The 15273-nt window shown below is 40.4% G+C and overlaps 1 protein-coding gene across 1 annotated transcript in view; it reads left to right on the top strand.

Moving 5' to 3' along the window:
• Nucleotides 1-5479, top strand: part of LOC130475492 (acylamino-acid-releasing enzyme-like) — a 29901-nt gene extending 24422 nt beyond the window's left edge. Inside the window, 2 exon segments of the mRNA XM_056847285.1 lie at nucleotides 1141-1247; nucleotides 5329-5479. Coding sequence (XP_056703263.1) covers nucleotides 1141-1247; nucleotides 5329-5479 — 258 coding nt within the window.
• Nucleotides 5480-15273: the final 9794 nt, after the last annotated feature.

Here is a 15273-nt window from a genome sequence, read left to right as displayed (position 1 = left end):
AACTTTTCACAATCCAGCCTCATGGAATGAGACGGTGTGCTTGTTGGGTATTCAGTGGCGAGCTTTTGTTGCATGTCAGACAGTCAAGGGTTAATGTTAAATGCATAGATACTGACCAGTTCAAGGAAATGATGTAATGTGTTAATTAATCAAGTAGTCAGCAGAGTATCCATTGCAAACGTGTTTGCTTGTCACGTACACAAACAATCTGCATTTTACTGCTTTCGTATTTTCCTTTGCGTAGAAGCGAAAGCAGTATTCAGTTTTTTTCGATACCAGCCTAGAAAGATGGAGAGGCAATCTTGTCCTTTAAGAATGCCTACTCAAGAGTAAGCTTAGCACCTGCCAGAGGCTTCTGGCAAGGTTAGGAAACTTAGCAATGTAGAAAGGATTATTTGTTTTTATTCCCAGTGAACCCTACCCTTGAGTTAATTTAGTAAAGATTGGTTTTTGCTGAAACAAACGACTTTTTCTTTTGTGCATGTGTGTGACTCAACCTTACCTTTCAATAAGCCATAACTACGATCCTATCCCTCTGAATGTTAGCAGTATTAATTAATAATCTCTCAGAACCCTAACAGTGCTACCTGTAAACAAAAAATCATAGAGTTGGAAGGGGCCAATACAGGCCATCTAGTCCAACCCCCTGCTCAATGCAGGATCAGCCTAGAGCATCCCTGACAACTGTTCGTCGAACCGCTGTTTGAAGACTGCCAGAGAGGGGGAGCTCACCTCCTCCAGATACACTTGATTGCATTTTGTGTGAATAAGGCAATGGTGTATTTTCCAGCTTCAGTACACATGTACACATACTCTGAAAAATCTGGGTTTCCAGTTCCATTTGTTGAAGATAGAAAACATGTGCAGTGCCCTATTCACTACAAATGGTATCTGTGCATAAACATGGTGCATGGTTGGATTGCCAAATTGTGACAGCTGAAACAGGCCTATAGTGCAAGTGTCTTATCACTGGAGTTGTGATTTTTGTGCATTTCCTCTTTGTGTATTACACCAATACTGCATTAGTGCAAAATTTGCTGCAAACAGAATTTAACATGCGTGAAAACACTTGCTGAAATCTCAGAAGCCAGGAGAGCAGCATAGGATAGTGTTACTCACTGGCTACTCCCTCTTCTATAGGTGTATACACCCTTGCTGCTCTGTGTGGGTGCCAAGGACCGACGGGTGTCTCCGTACCAAGCTATGGAGTATTATCGGGTGCTGCAAGCCAGAGGCATTCCTGTGAGGTGAGTCTTGCATGCCTTTTCTGCTGACCCAAATACACAAAAGACAGCATCGAAAGGTTCATTTCAACAGGGGCCCCTGCTCAGAGACTGAGCCATTCTTTCTCCCAGAGCATATTGCAAGGAGCCACTTCTACCCTGGCCAAGCACCTCGTGTGCTGGAGTTACTAACTGGGCTTGAGGCTTAGACATACCTCCCATCTTCTCCCTAGCTTTCTCATTCCATATGCATTCCAGCTCTGATCCCCCACCCATCCTTCCCCCCTACATTTGATCAAAGTCTCATGGATGCTGAGCATTCAGTTTTGAGAGGAAGTGTCATTGCATTAAATTGTGCCATCATTATTAACTCAGCACTGGAACATGGGGATGACTAAAATACTGTCCCTTACTTAAGGAAGCAGACACCCTTCCTTAATCTTTCAGCATGCGGGCAAAAAATAGCAATCAGCAGCAAGATGGCAGAAATTAGAAAGACCTCTTTGAACGTTTTAAGTCACATTGAAGACTTGTTTGAACATTTTATGAACAACTGCATGAAGGCTGTGCAGTCCTTGTATAATTTAACTTTGAGTCCCCACTTGGCCATGAAGCTCAGCGGGTGACTATAGGCAAGTCACTCTCTTCCGCAGTAAATGATAGTAAGACTACTTACAAGAGTTCCTGCTTACATCTGTTAGAAACTGATTTTTCACTGCTGATGAGGTTGGAACTTGAGTTAGAGGGTTCTTTGCAAAAGATAGAAGACAGAGTGGAAGGAGAAGGGCCCATCCAAGAAACAGTAGGGAAGGGAAAAGGAACAGCCAGCCAATGTCAAAAAGCAGAGGAAAGGCAAAGAGGACAGCCCTTGTGGAATCAGTTGAGGTTTTTTTCCTGTAGTAAAGTTTTGTTTTTAAACTAAAAAAACACACAAACAATTAAACATAAACAATGAACAATCATTATATTATACGTTCTATATAGAGCTTACTTAATTTCCTTGAATTACATTACTTTATGTTTTCAGTATATTTTCATATCTAATAATATATTTATTCTTAACCATGTATTACCTAAATCCTCCTTATTCTAATTTAATTTAATTCTATTCATAATTTTTAGCTACAGTGAGGGGGGAAAGTATTTGATCCCCTGCTGAATTTGCCCGTTTGCCCTCTGACGAAGAAATGACCAGTCCATAATTTTAATGGTAGGTCTATTGTAGCTGTGAAAGACAGAATAACAACAGGAAAAACCCCAGAAACCCAGAAGACAAAAGTCAGAGATTGATGTGCATTATAATGAGTGAAATAAGTATTTGATCCGTTTGCAAAAGATGACTTAGTACTTGGTGGCAAAACCCTTGTTGCCAATTACAGAGGTCAGACGTTTCTTGTTGGTGGCCACCAGGTTTGCACACATCTCAGGAGGTATTTTGTCCCACTCCTCTTTGCAGATCCTCTCCAAGTCAGTAAGTGTGGGAATCGGAAAGAGCGAGGCAAGGCAGTCAGTATGATACAAGCAGACCTGGCATGTATAGCCAGCTGTCTTTTATTTATATCCTAACCAAAGCAGCAGAATTCAGTGCAACAGGCAAAGTCAGCAATTAGAATAGCTTGTACACTGTAATGGTACAATGTTGCAGATAGAGTACAGGGAGGAAGAAGCCTTTCCTTTGTTTAAGCCCTCTAAACAAAGGCAGTCTGAAGTGACGTGGTTTCCCAGCGCCGCTTGACTGACTGAGGAATGATGCAGAGGTTTCACCCGAGATGACGTGGGGGATGAAATCCCTACATCTCCCCCTTTTTTGTTTTAAGCAAATGATAGGCAAATGGTCCTGAACCACAACCTTGTCCGGCTGCACATTGATCCCCTGTTGCTGGGCTGCACAGGTAGGTAAGGCCAGGTATGTGCCAGGAGGAGCCTCAGCACGCATGGAAACGAGGGCAACCTCTCCAGGGAGGGTTTGTTGAAGTGCTTGTGCAACATAGAGGCGAAAACCAGGTGACTCCTTTGGACCAGGGCTGGAGTGACGCCCGGGATTCAGTTTCCCTGAACCGCAGCAGGGCCAGCAGCGTTGCGACATTGATTGGCCCAATGGTAGCCCTTGTTGCATTTTGGGCATTTTTGTGAGGGTTTGCGCTTCTTAGCAGCAGCAGGAGCAGTAGCATCGCCCCCTCGGTAGGCTCCCCCACCGGGGGCGCGGCACTCACTGCGAAAGTGACCGGGCTTTTGGCAATTAAAACAGTTCCCGGTTGGGCGGGGGCGCGCTCCGCCCTTCCCTCTAAGGGCAGCGGCCAGAAGATTCATTTCATAGGTTTTGGACCCCACATCAGCACATGCCTGAAGCATTTCAGCAAGGGTATAACCTGGGCGGTGAACAATTTGTTGCAAAACTTTCTTGCAATCTCCATTGGCATTTTCATAGGCTAATTTTACCAACAGCTCAGTTTGGGCAATGGCGTTGTCAAGCTGCCTGGAGATAGCGGTTTTTAGGCAATCCACGAACCCTGCATAGGACTCATGAGGACCTTGTTTGATGGCAGAAAAAGATTTAGTGGGCGTGCCTGTGGTAGGGACTCTACGGAGTGCTCGCTGAATGCAGGCGTTGGTGGCGGCCAAATGTGCATCAGTAAGTTGCGCTTGTGCCTGCAAGTCAGCGAAAGCCCCAGTCCCATAAATTTGGTCAGCAATGACGTCGGCAGTGGCAAGGAGCTGTGCCGCAGCACGAAACTCACTGTCCCAGACGACATACTGAGAAGGGCTAAGGATCATACGCATCAGATCTTTCCAGTCTTGGGGCAGCATAGCATACCCAGAACTTACCCCTTCAATCATACCCTGAAAATAGGTAGACTGAAGACCATTTTCCTTTACGGCTTTGTTCAGTTCTCTTAAAACACTATAGGGCAGCGCAGCCCACTGAAGGACCGCACCGCCCTGCTCGTCCACCCCCCGGGTGAGGGGATAGAAAGCAGGGGGTTCCCCCTCCCACTCTTCGGAAAGATCCAGGCTGCCATCACGGCGAGCAGCCTGGACTGCCAACGCCACTTTTGATCGAGGCGGTGGACAAGCGGGAGAAAGGGGCAAGAGAGAAGGAGGTATGGGCGAAGGAGGGACGGGAGCCGAAGCGGCTACGAGAGCCAAAGATGAGGCTGCAGGGAGGAGAGCTGGATAGGGGGGCGGTATCACCTCCGTAGCAGATCTCACGAGCGAGGTGTCCACAGCGGTCAACGCGCAGACAGCTCGATAAACCTTTTGCCAGGCAAGAATATAGTGCACTGGTGCACGGGGCTCACCCTTCAAGTCCCTTCCTATTTTTTCCCAGTCCCCTGGTTTGAGAGTGCCTTCCTGGGGGTACCAGGGACACTGACAATCAATCTCCCGAAGGAGATCCTTAAGGTCTGCTGTCGACACTGAGTCCCCGCTATGTCTCACCAATTGATGAAGTTCTTCAGCATGCTTTACCTGCTCTGAAGATAATGTTTCACCCATACTTACCAATGGGAGCCGAAGCTGAGGGAGCCGAAGAGCTGAGGGAGCCAAAGAGCTGAGAGTACTCGTAAACCTTTTCCAGTCGTGGTAAGCGTGGGTCCAGTGGAGCGGGTGGATTTGAATCACGTCGCGGTCACCAGATGTGGGAATCGGAAAGAGCGAGGCAAGGCAGTCAGTATGATACAAGCAGACCTGGCATGTATAGCCAGCTGTCTTTTATTTATATCCTAACCAAAGCAGCAGAATTCAGTGCAACAGGCAAAGTCAGCAATTAGAATAGCTTGTACACTGTAATGGTACAATGTTGCAGATAGAGTACAGGGAGGAAGAAGCCTTTCCTTTGTTTAAGCCCTCTAAACAAAGGCAGTCTGAAGTGACGTGGTTTCCCAGCGCCGCTTGACTGACTGAGGAATGATGCAGAGGTTTCACCTGAGATGACGTGGGGGATGAAATCCCTACAAGTAAGATTTCGAGGCTGATGTGTAGAAGGGAAAATACTCTACATCTGAAGGGGTGGATGGGAAATGATTCATAAATATGCTGAGACAAAGATTTATACTACCATAACCTAGAGGAAATCATGAAAGATACCTCCCACTCTGTCTTGCAGGTTGCTGTGGTATCCAGAAGGAAATCACATCCTCAATGGAGTGCAGACTGAAGCAGATTTCTTTATGAACTGTGCACAGTGGATCACACAACATCTTTCAGAGGAAACAGGCACTGGAAGACAGCAGCCATTTTGAAAAGCAGAGATCTAAATTCTACTTTGAGTAGAAATATCTGGACCGTGGGACTCTGTATCCTTCTGCAAGAGGATCCCTGGACAGACCTACAGTAGCTGCCCCAATCGATATTTTGTGTAGTTTTTCGGCTGCAGTCAAGTTTCTGGCCTTTAAAGAACATGTTGGATATCTGGCAATTTTCTGATACAGGTTCTTTTGAGAAAATCTTCAATGAACAGTACTTATTCAAATTCAGTTGCAGAGGTAAAACTAAAGAACAGCAGGACTATTTCCATAGAACTCTGCTGGGTATTGTTTCCAGTTAAGGGAATTTAAATACAGGAGGTGGTGTGATTTATTGTTTTTTTAATGGTTCCATTACACTAAGAAAATAGTCACCAACACAAATTCACAAATTCACCAGCAAGACTCCAATGAATTTGGTGGGAATTGCTCCATTGTTGTGGACCAATTGCATGAGCAGAGCCTAGCCCTAACAAGGTACCTGAAGCAGCTTTCATTCTTCTAAAGTACCCTAGTAAAATTCAACCTTCCCTGTCCCCTAGAATGTCAATGCCTATTGCTTTCTGCAGACATGAACAAACATGTCAAAATACAGATGTTTTATAATTCTTCCTCAGTTCGTCTCTCTTATTACAGATATTCACTCATTACAAATTCCGTAAGAATTGACTATATTTTCCCCTTTCTTATTCAATTTTCTTTTTTCTTTTTTTTTTTTTATAATTTTTTATTGATTTTTATAATAAATCCAAAAAAAAGAAAAAAAAATATATACATAATAATAAAATAAAAAAAAAATTACATAGAGCGTACAGTTCTGTTATTACACTGTTCATATAAAAACATATATTGTTAATATTGTTCTACATATATTGTTATACATAATTGGTTATACATATAAAGATATATATTACGCCCTACTTAAAAAATCCACCACCCACCACAGTGCCCATCACCAATGGACTTCCGATGGGGTGTGTTGACTAATAAAAAAAAAATCACATTGTTATACATTAATTAAAATCACCTTATACTATAATTCGTTAACTATATTTTTAAAATCCGTTTTTGCCGATTTATCCCAGTATGCAGCGGCCTTTGACCACATAATTTTAAATTCCTCCCTATCTTTACCATGTAAGGATACTGTAATTTTGGCCATCCGCATATACAACCATAATTTTTCTCTCCATTCTCTAATTGAAGGTTTAATCGTTTGCTTCCACTTTTTTGCAATTATAATCCTAGCTGCTGCGAAACTATATTGACATATGACTCTATCACCTTTATCCAATTCTCTATTTGGAATACCCAATAAGCAAAAAGCGGGATCTCGCTTAATTTTTACTTTAATAAGATTATTAGTTTCATACGTAACTAATTGCCAAAATCTCCTAATTTTTTTACAAAACCACCAACTATGCATAAACGTGCCTATATCAATACCACATTTCCAACATAACGCTTTGTCATCTTTTTTCATTTTACTTAATAAAACCGGGGTTATATACCATCTATAAAACATTTTATATAAATTTTCTCTTATTTCATTCGAAATAGTAAACCTAAATTCATTTTTCCAAAGCTTTTCCCAAATTTCCAAATCAATATTATATCCTAAATCTCTCATCCATTTCAACATGACTGGTTTGATCCTTTCTTGTTCTAAGTTCAATTCTATAAGTATTTTATAAATCCTACCAATCAATCCTTTATTACCTTTCAATAATACTATCTCAAAGTTAGATTTGGTATGATTAAATCCCAATCTATTATCTTTAATAAAAACATCATTTAATTTATAATACATAAACCAGTCTTTTAGTTGAAGTTCTTCACGCGTTTTCAATATCCATGTCCCATCTCTATGTTCTATCAATTCTCTATAGATATCACAGTCCAAATTTAGATGTGCACCTCTTCGCATAAAAGCTTCTATAGGGTTTATCCAACCGGGAGTTTTACTTTCTAAAGCATCTTTATATTTATTCCATACTTGTAATAAGTTTTTCCTGATAATATTAGAATTAAATTCCTTATTCACTTTCTGTTTCTCATACCATAAATAAGCATGCCACCCGAATCGTAGTTTATATCCTTCTAATTCTAATAACTTAGGATTCTCCAAGAGAATCCAATCTTTAATCCAGGTGAAACATGCCGCTTGGTAATACATTTTTAAATCTGGTAATCCCAATCCTCCCGTCTCCCTTAATTCTATTAAATTATTATATGCAATCCTATGTCTCTCTTTACCCCAAAGGAATCTCAAAATATCTTTTTTCCATTCCTCAAATATCTGTACCCCTGTCACTATTGGTAAATTTTGAAACAGAAAAAGCATCTTAGGCAGTAACATCATTTTAATTACTGATATTCTTCCCCAAAGTGATAAAGGAACCTTTTCCCAACTTATCAGATCTTTTTTTATTTGTTGCCATTGTTTCACATAGTTGTCCTGAAATAAATTAAGGTTATTATTCGATAACCATATACCTAAATATTTAACTTTATGTTCAATATTGAGTCCCGACTTTTTGATCAATGTTTGTTGCTGTGAAAGAGTCATATTTTTAACCAAAATTTTTGTTTTTGCCTTATTAATTTTAAAACCTGAAATCTTTCCATAAACCTCCAATATTTTATTCCATCTGTCAAACTGTTCAATTGGATCAATCAAAAAACATACTAAATCATCCGCATAAGCTTTAAGTTTGTAATGATTTCTCCCTATTCTTACCCCTACTACATCGTTAAATTTTCTAAGATTATCCAGTAATACCTCTAATACTAAAATAAAAAGTAAAGGGGAAAGAGGACAGCCCTGTCTCGTTCCTCTTTGAATTTCAATCTTTGGTGATAAAGACCCATTCACAATCAAATTAGCTGTTTGATATGTATATATACTTTTTATGGCAGTTTTAAAACTATCACCAAAACCCATATATTCTAATACCTTAATCATAAACTGCCAATTAACATTATCAAAAGCTTTTTCGGCATCCAAAAATATAAAAGCTATTGGTGTTGTGTCTTGTTCCGCATATTCTAAAAGATCAATTACCACCCTAACATTTTGACTAATCAGTCTTCCTGGTAGAAATCCAGCTTGATCATCATGTATTAATTGGTTCAGTACTCCTTTTAATCTAGTAGCTAAAATTGCTACAAATAGTTTGTAATCAATATTTAGCAATGAAATCGGTCTGTAGTTTTTAACTTCCAATGTATCCGAATTCACCTTTGGTATTAAGGCTATATTTGCCTGTTTCCAGGTCTGAGGGATAATACCTTTTGTCATCCCTAAATTCATAACTTCCAAAAGATAGGGGATTAATTGCTCTCTAAATGTTTTATAATAATATGTTGTAAAACCATCTGGTCCAGGAGATTTATTCAGCTTACTTTTTTTTATAGCCTGCTCCAATTCGTCCATGGTTATTGGAGAATCTAAAAATTCTTTGTTTTCTTGCGTTATTTTTCGCCAATCCCATTTAGCAAGATAAACTTCCATTTCTACCTCTGAAACTGACTTTTTTTTATATAAATCTGTATAAAATTTCACAAATGTATCTACTATCTTCTCCTTAGCTCTTGTTATCTTGCCCTCCCTTCTTATTTGAGTTATTGGTAATTTTTTATCTTTCTGTTTAATTTGCCAAGCTAACATTTTACCTGGTTTATTAGCATGTTCAAAAAATCTTTGTTTAGTATACATAACTTTTCGTTCAATTTCTTCAGCAAGTAAAAATTCATATCGATGTTGACAATTTCTAATCTTATTTTGTTGTTCTAATTTAGCCCCTTTGTCTTGCAGTCTATTTAAATATCTCTCCGCCTGCTTTATTTCATCTAATATGCATTTTTTCTTAGTCTCCCTATCCCTATAATATCTTGTATTTTGTTGAATTAAAAATCCCCTAATTACTGCTTTGCCAGCGTCCCAAACTATGTCTTCACTGGTACCTTTATCCATATTTTCTTTAAAGTAATTTAATATTTCAATTTTCAGTTTGTCTACAATTTTTTTATTATTTAATAGAAAATCATTAATTCTCCAGGGTTTATAACCTCTATTTCCCATTTCAATTTTAGCTGATACCGCGTTGTGGTCTGACAACACCCTAGGTAAAATCTCACAATTTTCTAAATTCTGTACCAGACCCTCTGACATCCATATCATGTCTATCCTGGAACACGTGAGATGTCTCTGTGAAAAAAAAGTATATTGCTTCATATTACCATGTGTCAACCTCCAGACATCAAACATATCCCACTGATCTGTAAGAACATCAAAAATCCCTGGTAACTTTCCTTCATTGCTAGCTTTTTTCTTTTTCCCAGATCTATCAACCTTAGGTACCTTAACTCCATTAAAGTCCCCCATCCATATCATTTTTTCTGTAGCATATTCAGCTAATAATAGTGCTAAGTTCTCATAAAATACCTTTTGATTTGTGTTAGGTGCATATATTCCCACAAGCAATACCTTTTGGTAACCAATTGTTACCTCCAACAGCAAAACTCTTCCCTCTATATCTTGAAAAATAACTTTTGGTTGTAATGAAACAGGTATATACATAGCTATTCCATTAGTCTTTTTACTACTATTACAAGCCGTAAATAAAGTACCCAACCTAGCATGTTCCAACCTGAAAACATCCTTAGGGAGTATATGTGTTTCCTGTAAGCAGATAATGTTAGCATTAAATTTTCTTAAATGATGAAAAATTTTCCTCCTTTTGTTGGGAGAGTTCATTCCATTAACATTCCAAGATATGACCTGTATCATATCAAATTTTTAATTAAATTCCATTAAATCCACAATAAGTACATTTTTAACTCCTGTTGCTGCAACCCCCCTCTACCCCCCATATCCATTCAATCTTCAGTCTTCAGGTTCCTCATTTGGAGAGTCCTCTGATGAAACTGGCAAATCTCCACCACCAGAAGCTTCAGATGCCTTTTCCTCTTCTGTAGACTCTCTAGTTGGAGCTTGTTTAGCTGGCTTGTGAGGCTTAACCAGTTCTGCATCATATCTTCTTAAAAACTGGTCTGCCTTATCCACTTCTGTGAACTTGAACCTTTTCGCCTTAAAGATAAAAGAGACCCCCTGCGGGTATTCCCATCTGTATTGAATTCCACTGAGTCTTAAACGCTGGGCAATCTCCATAAAATCCTTCCTCTTCCTCAGCAATCTTGCAGGTATTTCTTTCATCAGCCTCAGTGACTCTTCTCCAACTTTCAATGGTGTTTTGTAATGAGTATTAAGTATTAAGTCTCTGTGGCTTCTAGAAAAAAGTTGAACCAGGCAGTCCCTCGGTACTTTATTCCTGGTTGCATATGCTGAATTTATTCTGTAGGCTGTCACAATCATCCCTGCAATGACCTCTTCAGATTCTTGCAAAAAATCTGCCAAGAGAACCATCAGATATCTTCGCAAGTCCCGATCCTCAATTTTCTCTCGCAGTCCGCGAATACGTAGGGAAGATTCTTTTATCTTAAGTTCCATCATTGCCATCTGATCATTTTGGGTCTCTTGTCTGTCAGCTACAGATGTTATTGACATCTCCAGGGTATCCACCTTCTTCTTAGTTTCTTTGGTTTCTTGTGAATTTTTTTTTAACTTGGTTTCTACCCTGTCTTGCCTGACAGCCAAAGATGAAATAGTGTCCTGCAAGGAAGCTATTGCAGCTGAATTCTGAGCTATAGTAGCTGTATTCTGAGATAGCTCCTGTTTCATTTCTATCACATCCTGATGAGTCTTAGTTAAGAGTTCAAAAACAGAAGCCAGAGTCACTTCAGGTTTAGTTTCTGGTTTGGTTTTTAAAGGCATCTTAGCAGCAATAGATGTTGTTGCTATTGGAGAAGTTATCTGTTTGGTTGTTTGAGTTATTTGGGTCACAGAGGAGCGTCTGATAGGAGGCTGTACCACCAACTTTGTATCCTTTAAAATGTCCTTGGTGTGTTTCTCTTTCTCACCCATTGGTGAGCCAAAAAGACTGAAGTTAGAAAGTTGTAATTCAAGGGAAAATAGGGGGGGGCAAAAAATTTCTTTTATATCATTTCATTCAGGTAAAACATGTGGAGAGAACAATCACTGTGAACAGTAGGAAAAAATTCTATGCCATATCACTTAATTGTCCTCTTTTTTATTTCTAAGTACTCTTGGCTTTAAAGAGAAAACTTTTTGAGTGCGTCACTCAACTGGCAAAAAGCCAAAAATCACAAAACCAGAGCGTAACTGAATTATAGATGGTTCAAAAATTGTCCTTCACAAAAGAAAAATTGCCACACACCCCAAATTAGTGATTTTAAAGTCCAAACAGAGAATCTTTATTTATATTTCAAAGAAAAACAAAATCGGGTCCCACCTCGCTCTCTCCTGCCGTCTTCTTTAAGATGGCGCCGGCTCTTCGGTGAAATCCGCCAGAGCGACCGCCGCCGATTTCTCGGCGGTTATCGCTCCCATGGCAAGACCACCACCGGCACCCAGGACTGCATCCCCTCTTGCCCCGAGGGGTGCCGCTTGCCGGCTCTTCCCAGGGCTATTTTTAGCCCGTCGGCAGCGAACGGCAGGAGCGCGGGAGCTCCGCGCTTGTGACGGGGGGGTCGCCCGACCCGGAAGTTCTTCAATTTTCTTTTAAAGAGTGCAGCACTCTTCAGACCTTATTCTGAGTATCCTTGTTCAGAGTTCCCCACATGAAATACTTACACCCACAATGCTGCAAATGAGAACCACACTATTAAACAGATGATTAACAGCGTCAGGTCTGACAATGTTGACTACCTTTTGGAGGGAAGGAGCCATGCTCAAATAGATGTTTGGCATTTAGCTGATGAGCGCATGGCCCTGACCTTACTTAAGCAACCCCAAATGCTGGGCATACTTGTACCTTCTTGCATCGCACCAGTATTTTGCATCTGCAAGGCCTGATCCAGAAAGGATGAGTACATGGATCACCTTTGCCAGATCACAGCTTATAAACTGTTCTTTTGTTGAAGTTGTTTATAAGATTTTTCTTTTAAGCCAGTATGTATTTGTCTCAAGTCACCATTTTAACCTGGTTTAAGAAAGATGTTTTGTTAATCAAAAATCTTCATATATATGCTCTAATTGAATGCCTATATGAGTACACATTCTCGCACTTACATAGACCATCACCTTCCTCCAATTAAGTGAGAAAGGAAAGGCTATTTCTTGTGTCAATTTGTTTTAGACTTTTGCTTCCAATAAAATGCGAATATTTAGTCAGTGGGGATGGTGGTAGTATAATATGAGTCACACAGAGTTGTGCAGTCATTTTGTTTGCCCTAAAGCAAGATGTGAAAATGTCCTGACATTAGCATTATCTGTAATTTTTGTTACTAAAAGAGACATCACATCAAATCTTGAGTAAATGTGATGCCATGTAGAAAAAGAATCTGCAGTCTCAAACATCAGAATGAAGATGACTCCATCTGTCCTTTATGGTATTAATTATTTTCTTCAGCAAACACTGTGAATTATCAGGCTGTGTGCTGCTTTTGTCAGAGGTGGTGGTTTTGCTACACCCATTAAAATCTCCTGCTACAATGCCATCTTTTCACAGAATTTTATAATGAAAACTTTGATTTGTTTTTAGCAGAATCCTCTTAAAAACCAATTAAGTGTATGTAATAGTCCAAGTAAAGTTGAGGGGGTAAAGTTGAGATGCGTGGGGGGGGGGGAGGAAGTGGGCTTAATGGGGAAAGCTGAACAACCCAAGCAAGGAAGGAAAGGGATCGTGGGTGGGTGGGTTGGTGACTGGGCTTCTTTCCTGCACACAGCAATTAAACTTACTTTTTATTTTTATTTGCAGGCCGCCTGACTTATGGGGGAGGGGCTGTGGCTCAGGGGCAGAGCAACTGCTTGGCATGCAGAACGTCCCAGGTTCGATCCCCGGCATCTCCAGTTAAAGGGACTAGGCAAGTAGGTGATGTGAAAGACCTCTCTGCCTGAGACCCTGGAGAGCCGCTGCCGGTCTGAGTAGACAATACTGACTTTGATGGACCAAGGGTCTGATTCAGTATACGCAGCTGCATGTGTTCATGCATGTGTTCAAATCTACCATTGTAGGTTTCAATCAATGCAACTCTGCTCACTAAGTTTCCCCTCTTCGTTCTGAATGGAAAATGTGAAAGAGTGACAGCAACCCAATATCCAACATAATACATGTTTTAACTCGTCTCAGTTTAGTCAAATAAGGATAAGAAGAAACTATTGGTGCAAGGGAAACAATACGTTAATAAGTTTTGTTACGTTTGCTTTATTGCTTGCAGAGGATACTGAAGTAGAATCTGAAAGATTCCCCCTGAAGAAGCTTTACACGAAACACGTTGGGGCTACAAAACTTATTAAAGTATCATTTCACTTGCATTAATTGTTTTTTCTCCTTCGTTTTGTTTTGGTCCCCCACCCTTTTCTTCAAATAAGGATAACCTTTTTTTAATCAGGCAAGTTTCTTGAAGAAAAATAATAGTGGGATTTTTGCCTCTGAGTCAGTTCTTTGACAGTACATCGCTGCTCCGATACCTGAACTTCTTGTTTGATAGCATACAAAACAGAACATTTCATGAATGCAAGATCAGAGTGGGAGAAATGCATGGCCCCTGTTGACAGTCCAGGGCCAGCTCTGCAGGCAAGCCATCCAAAGCACTGCTTAGGGTGGTACAATGAGAAACCCTTGCTAGCACAACGGGAAAAACTGAGAAGGTTAGGAGGTACATGGATGCACCACAGTGCTGTGGGAAAGAGGGGGGAAAGTCCGCTCCACAACAGCGTCCAAGCTGGGGCAAACAACCCATGTTTAACTATTACCTAAACACAAGGCCATTATTGCTGTAAACATAAAATCAAGAGGTACTTTAAGTGAAGGTGTAATTTCTATATTTTGGAATACAAGACATGTCACACAGATTTTTCTTCTGCTAGGAATGTATTTATCAGACAGTGGATATACTTAGAAGGAGGCATATGTCTGCCCCTTAACTTCTTAATGCTTTTTGTTCAAACATTTTGTTAATATATGTGTGCTAAACTACTCTACAAACAAAACCTTGGCTCCATCTTTAAATGAAATACATTTAAATAAATGAACACTATCAATTTTGGGATAAGCTGATTTGTTGTTATTTCAGTGCTACAGTGATGATAGCTGTTTTTTAAGAAGTAGGAGAGAAGTGTCAGAATTATGATAGCATTTGATGGAAAGCGTCACTTGAGTACTCCAAGAGGGCCCGATGCTGCCTGTATAAATGGCCCCAAAGGCACATCCAGACTTCAGAAACTTCTTCCCATTTGGTAACGATAATGTCAAACAGAGGACTTGTACCCCAAGAATGGGATGTCCCTTGGCAAGTGGGATGGGGAAGGATTGTTCCTGCCTGATGTTCTGGAGAAGAGGGCTTCATGCAGGGTCAGTGTCGAAGTTCAGCATGGTCAGGCATGACCTGGGAGAAGGCCCACTGGCAACACTTGGTCAATTCCCGGCTCACTGGGAATTGGGGGACTGCTCCAGAGGCCCCTTCAAGATGGTCCCAGAGGCCTCTGCTTCTCACATTTCCTATGGGATGAGCGCTGGAAGCAGCAGAACACAACTCTTTCACATTATTTATCTCACTGCTGGCAATAATGAGACTGAAAGAAGCATGAGCAAAAGAACGTGTGTATACACATGCATGCACCTATGTGCACAAGAGAGAGAAGTTGGTGTGTGTGGGGACACAGGAGGACATCTTCCCCAGGGGCTCTCAAAACCTGGAGTGGGGCCCAGCTTCAGGATAGC

Source organism: Euleptes europaea, chromosome 1, assembly GCF_029931775.1.
Source record: "Euleptes europaea isolate rEulEur1 chromosome 1, rEulEur1.hap1, whole genome shotgun sequence".
Lineage (NCBI taxonomy): Eukaryota > Metazoa > Chordata > Lepidosauria > Squamata > Sphaerodactylidae > Euleptes > Euleptes europaea.
Note: the sequence above shows the minus strand (reverse complement) of the source record. Positions and strands in the feature narration are given on the sequence as shown.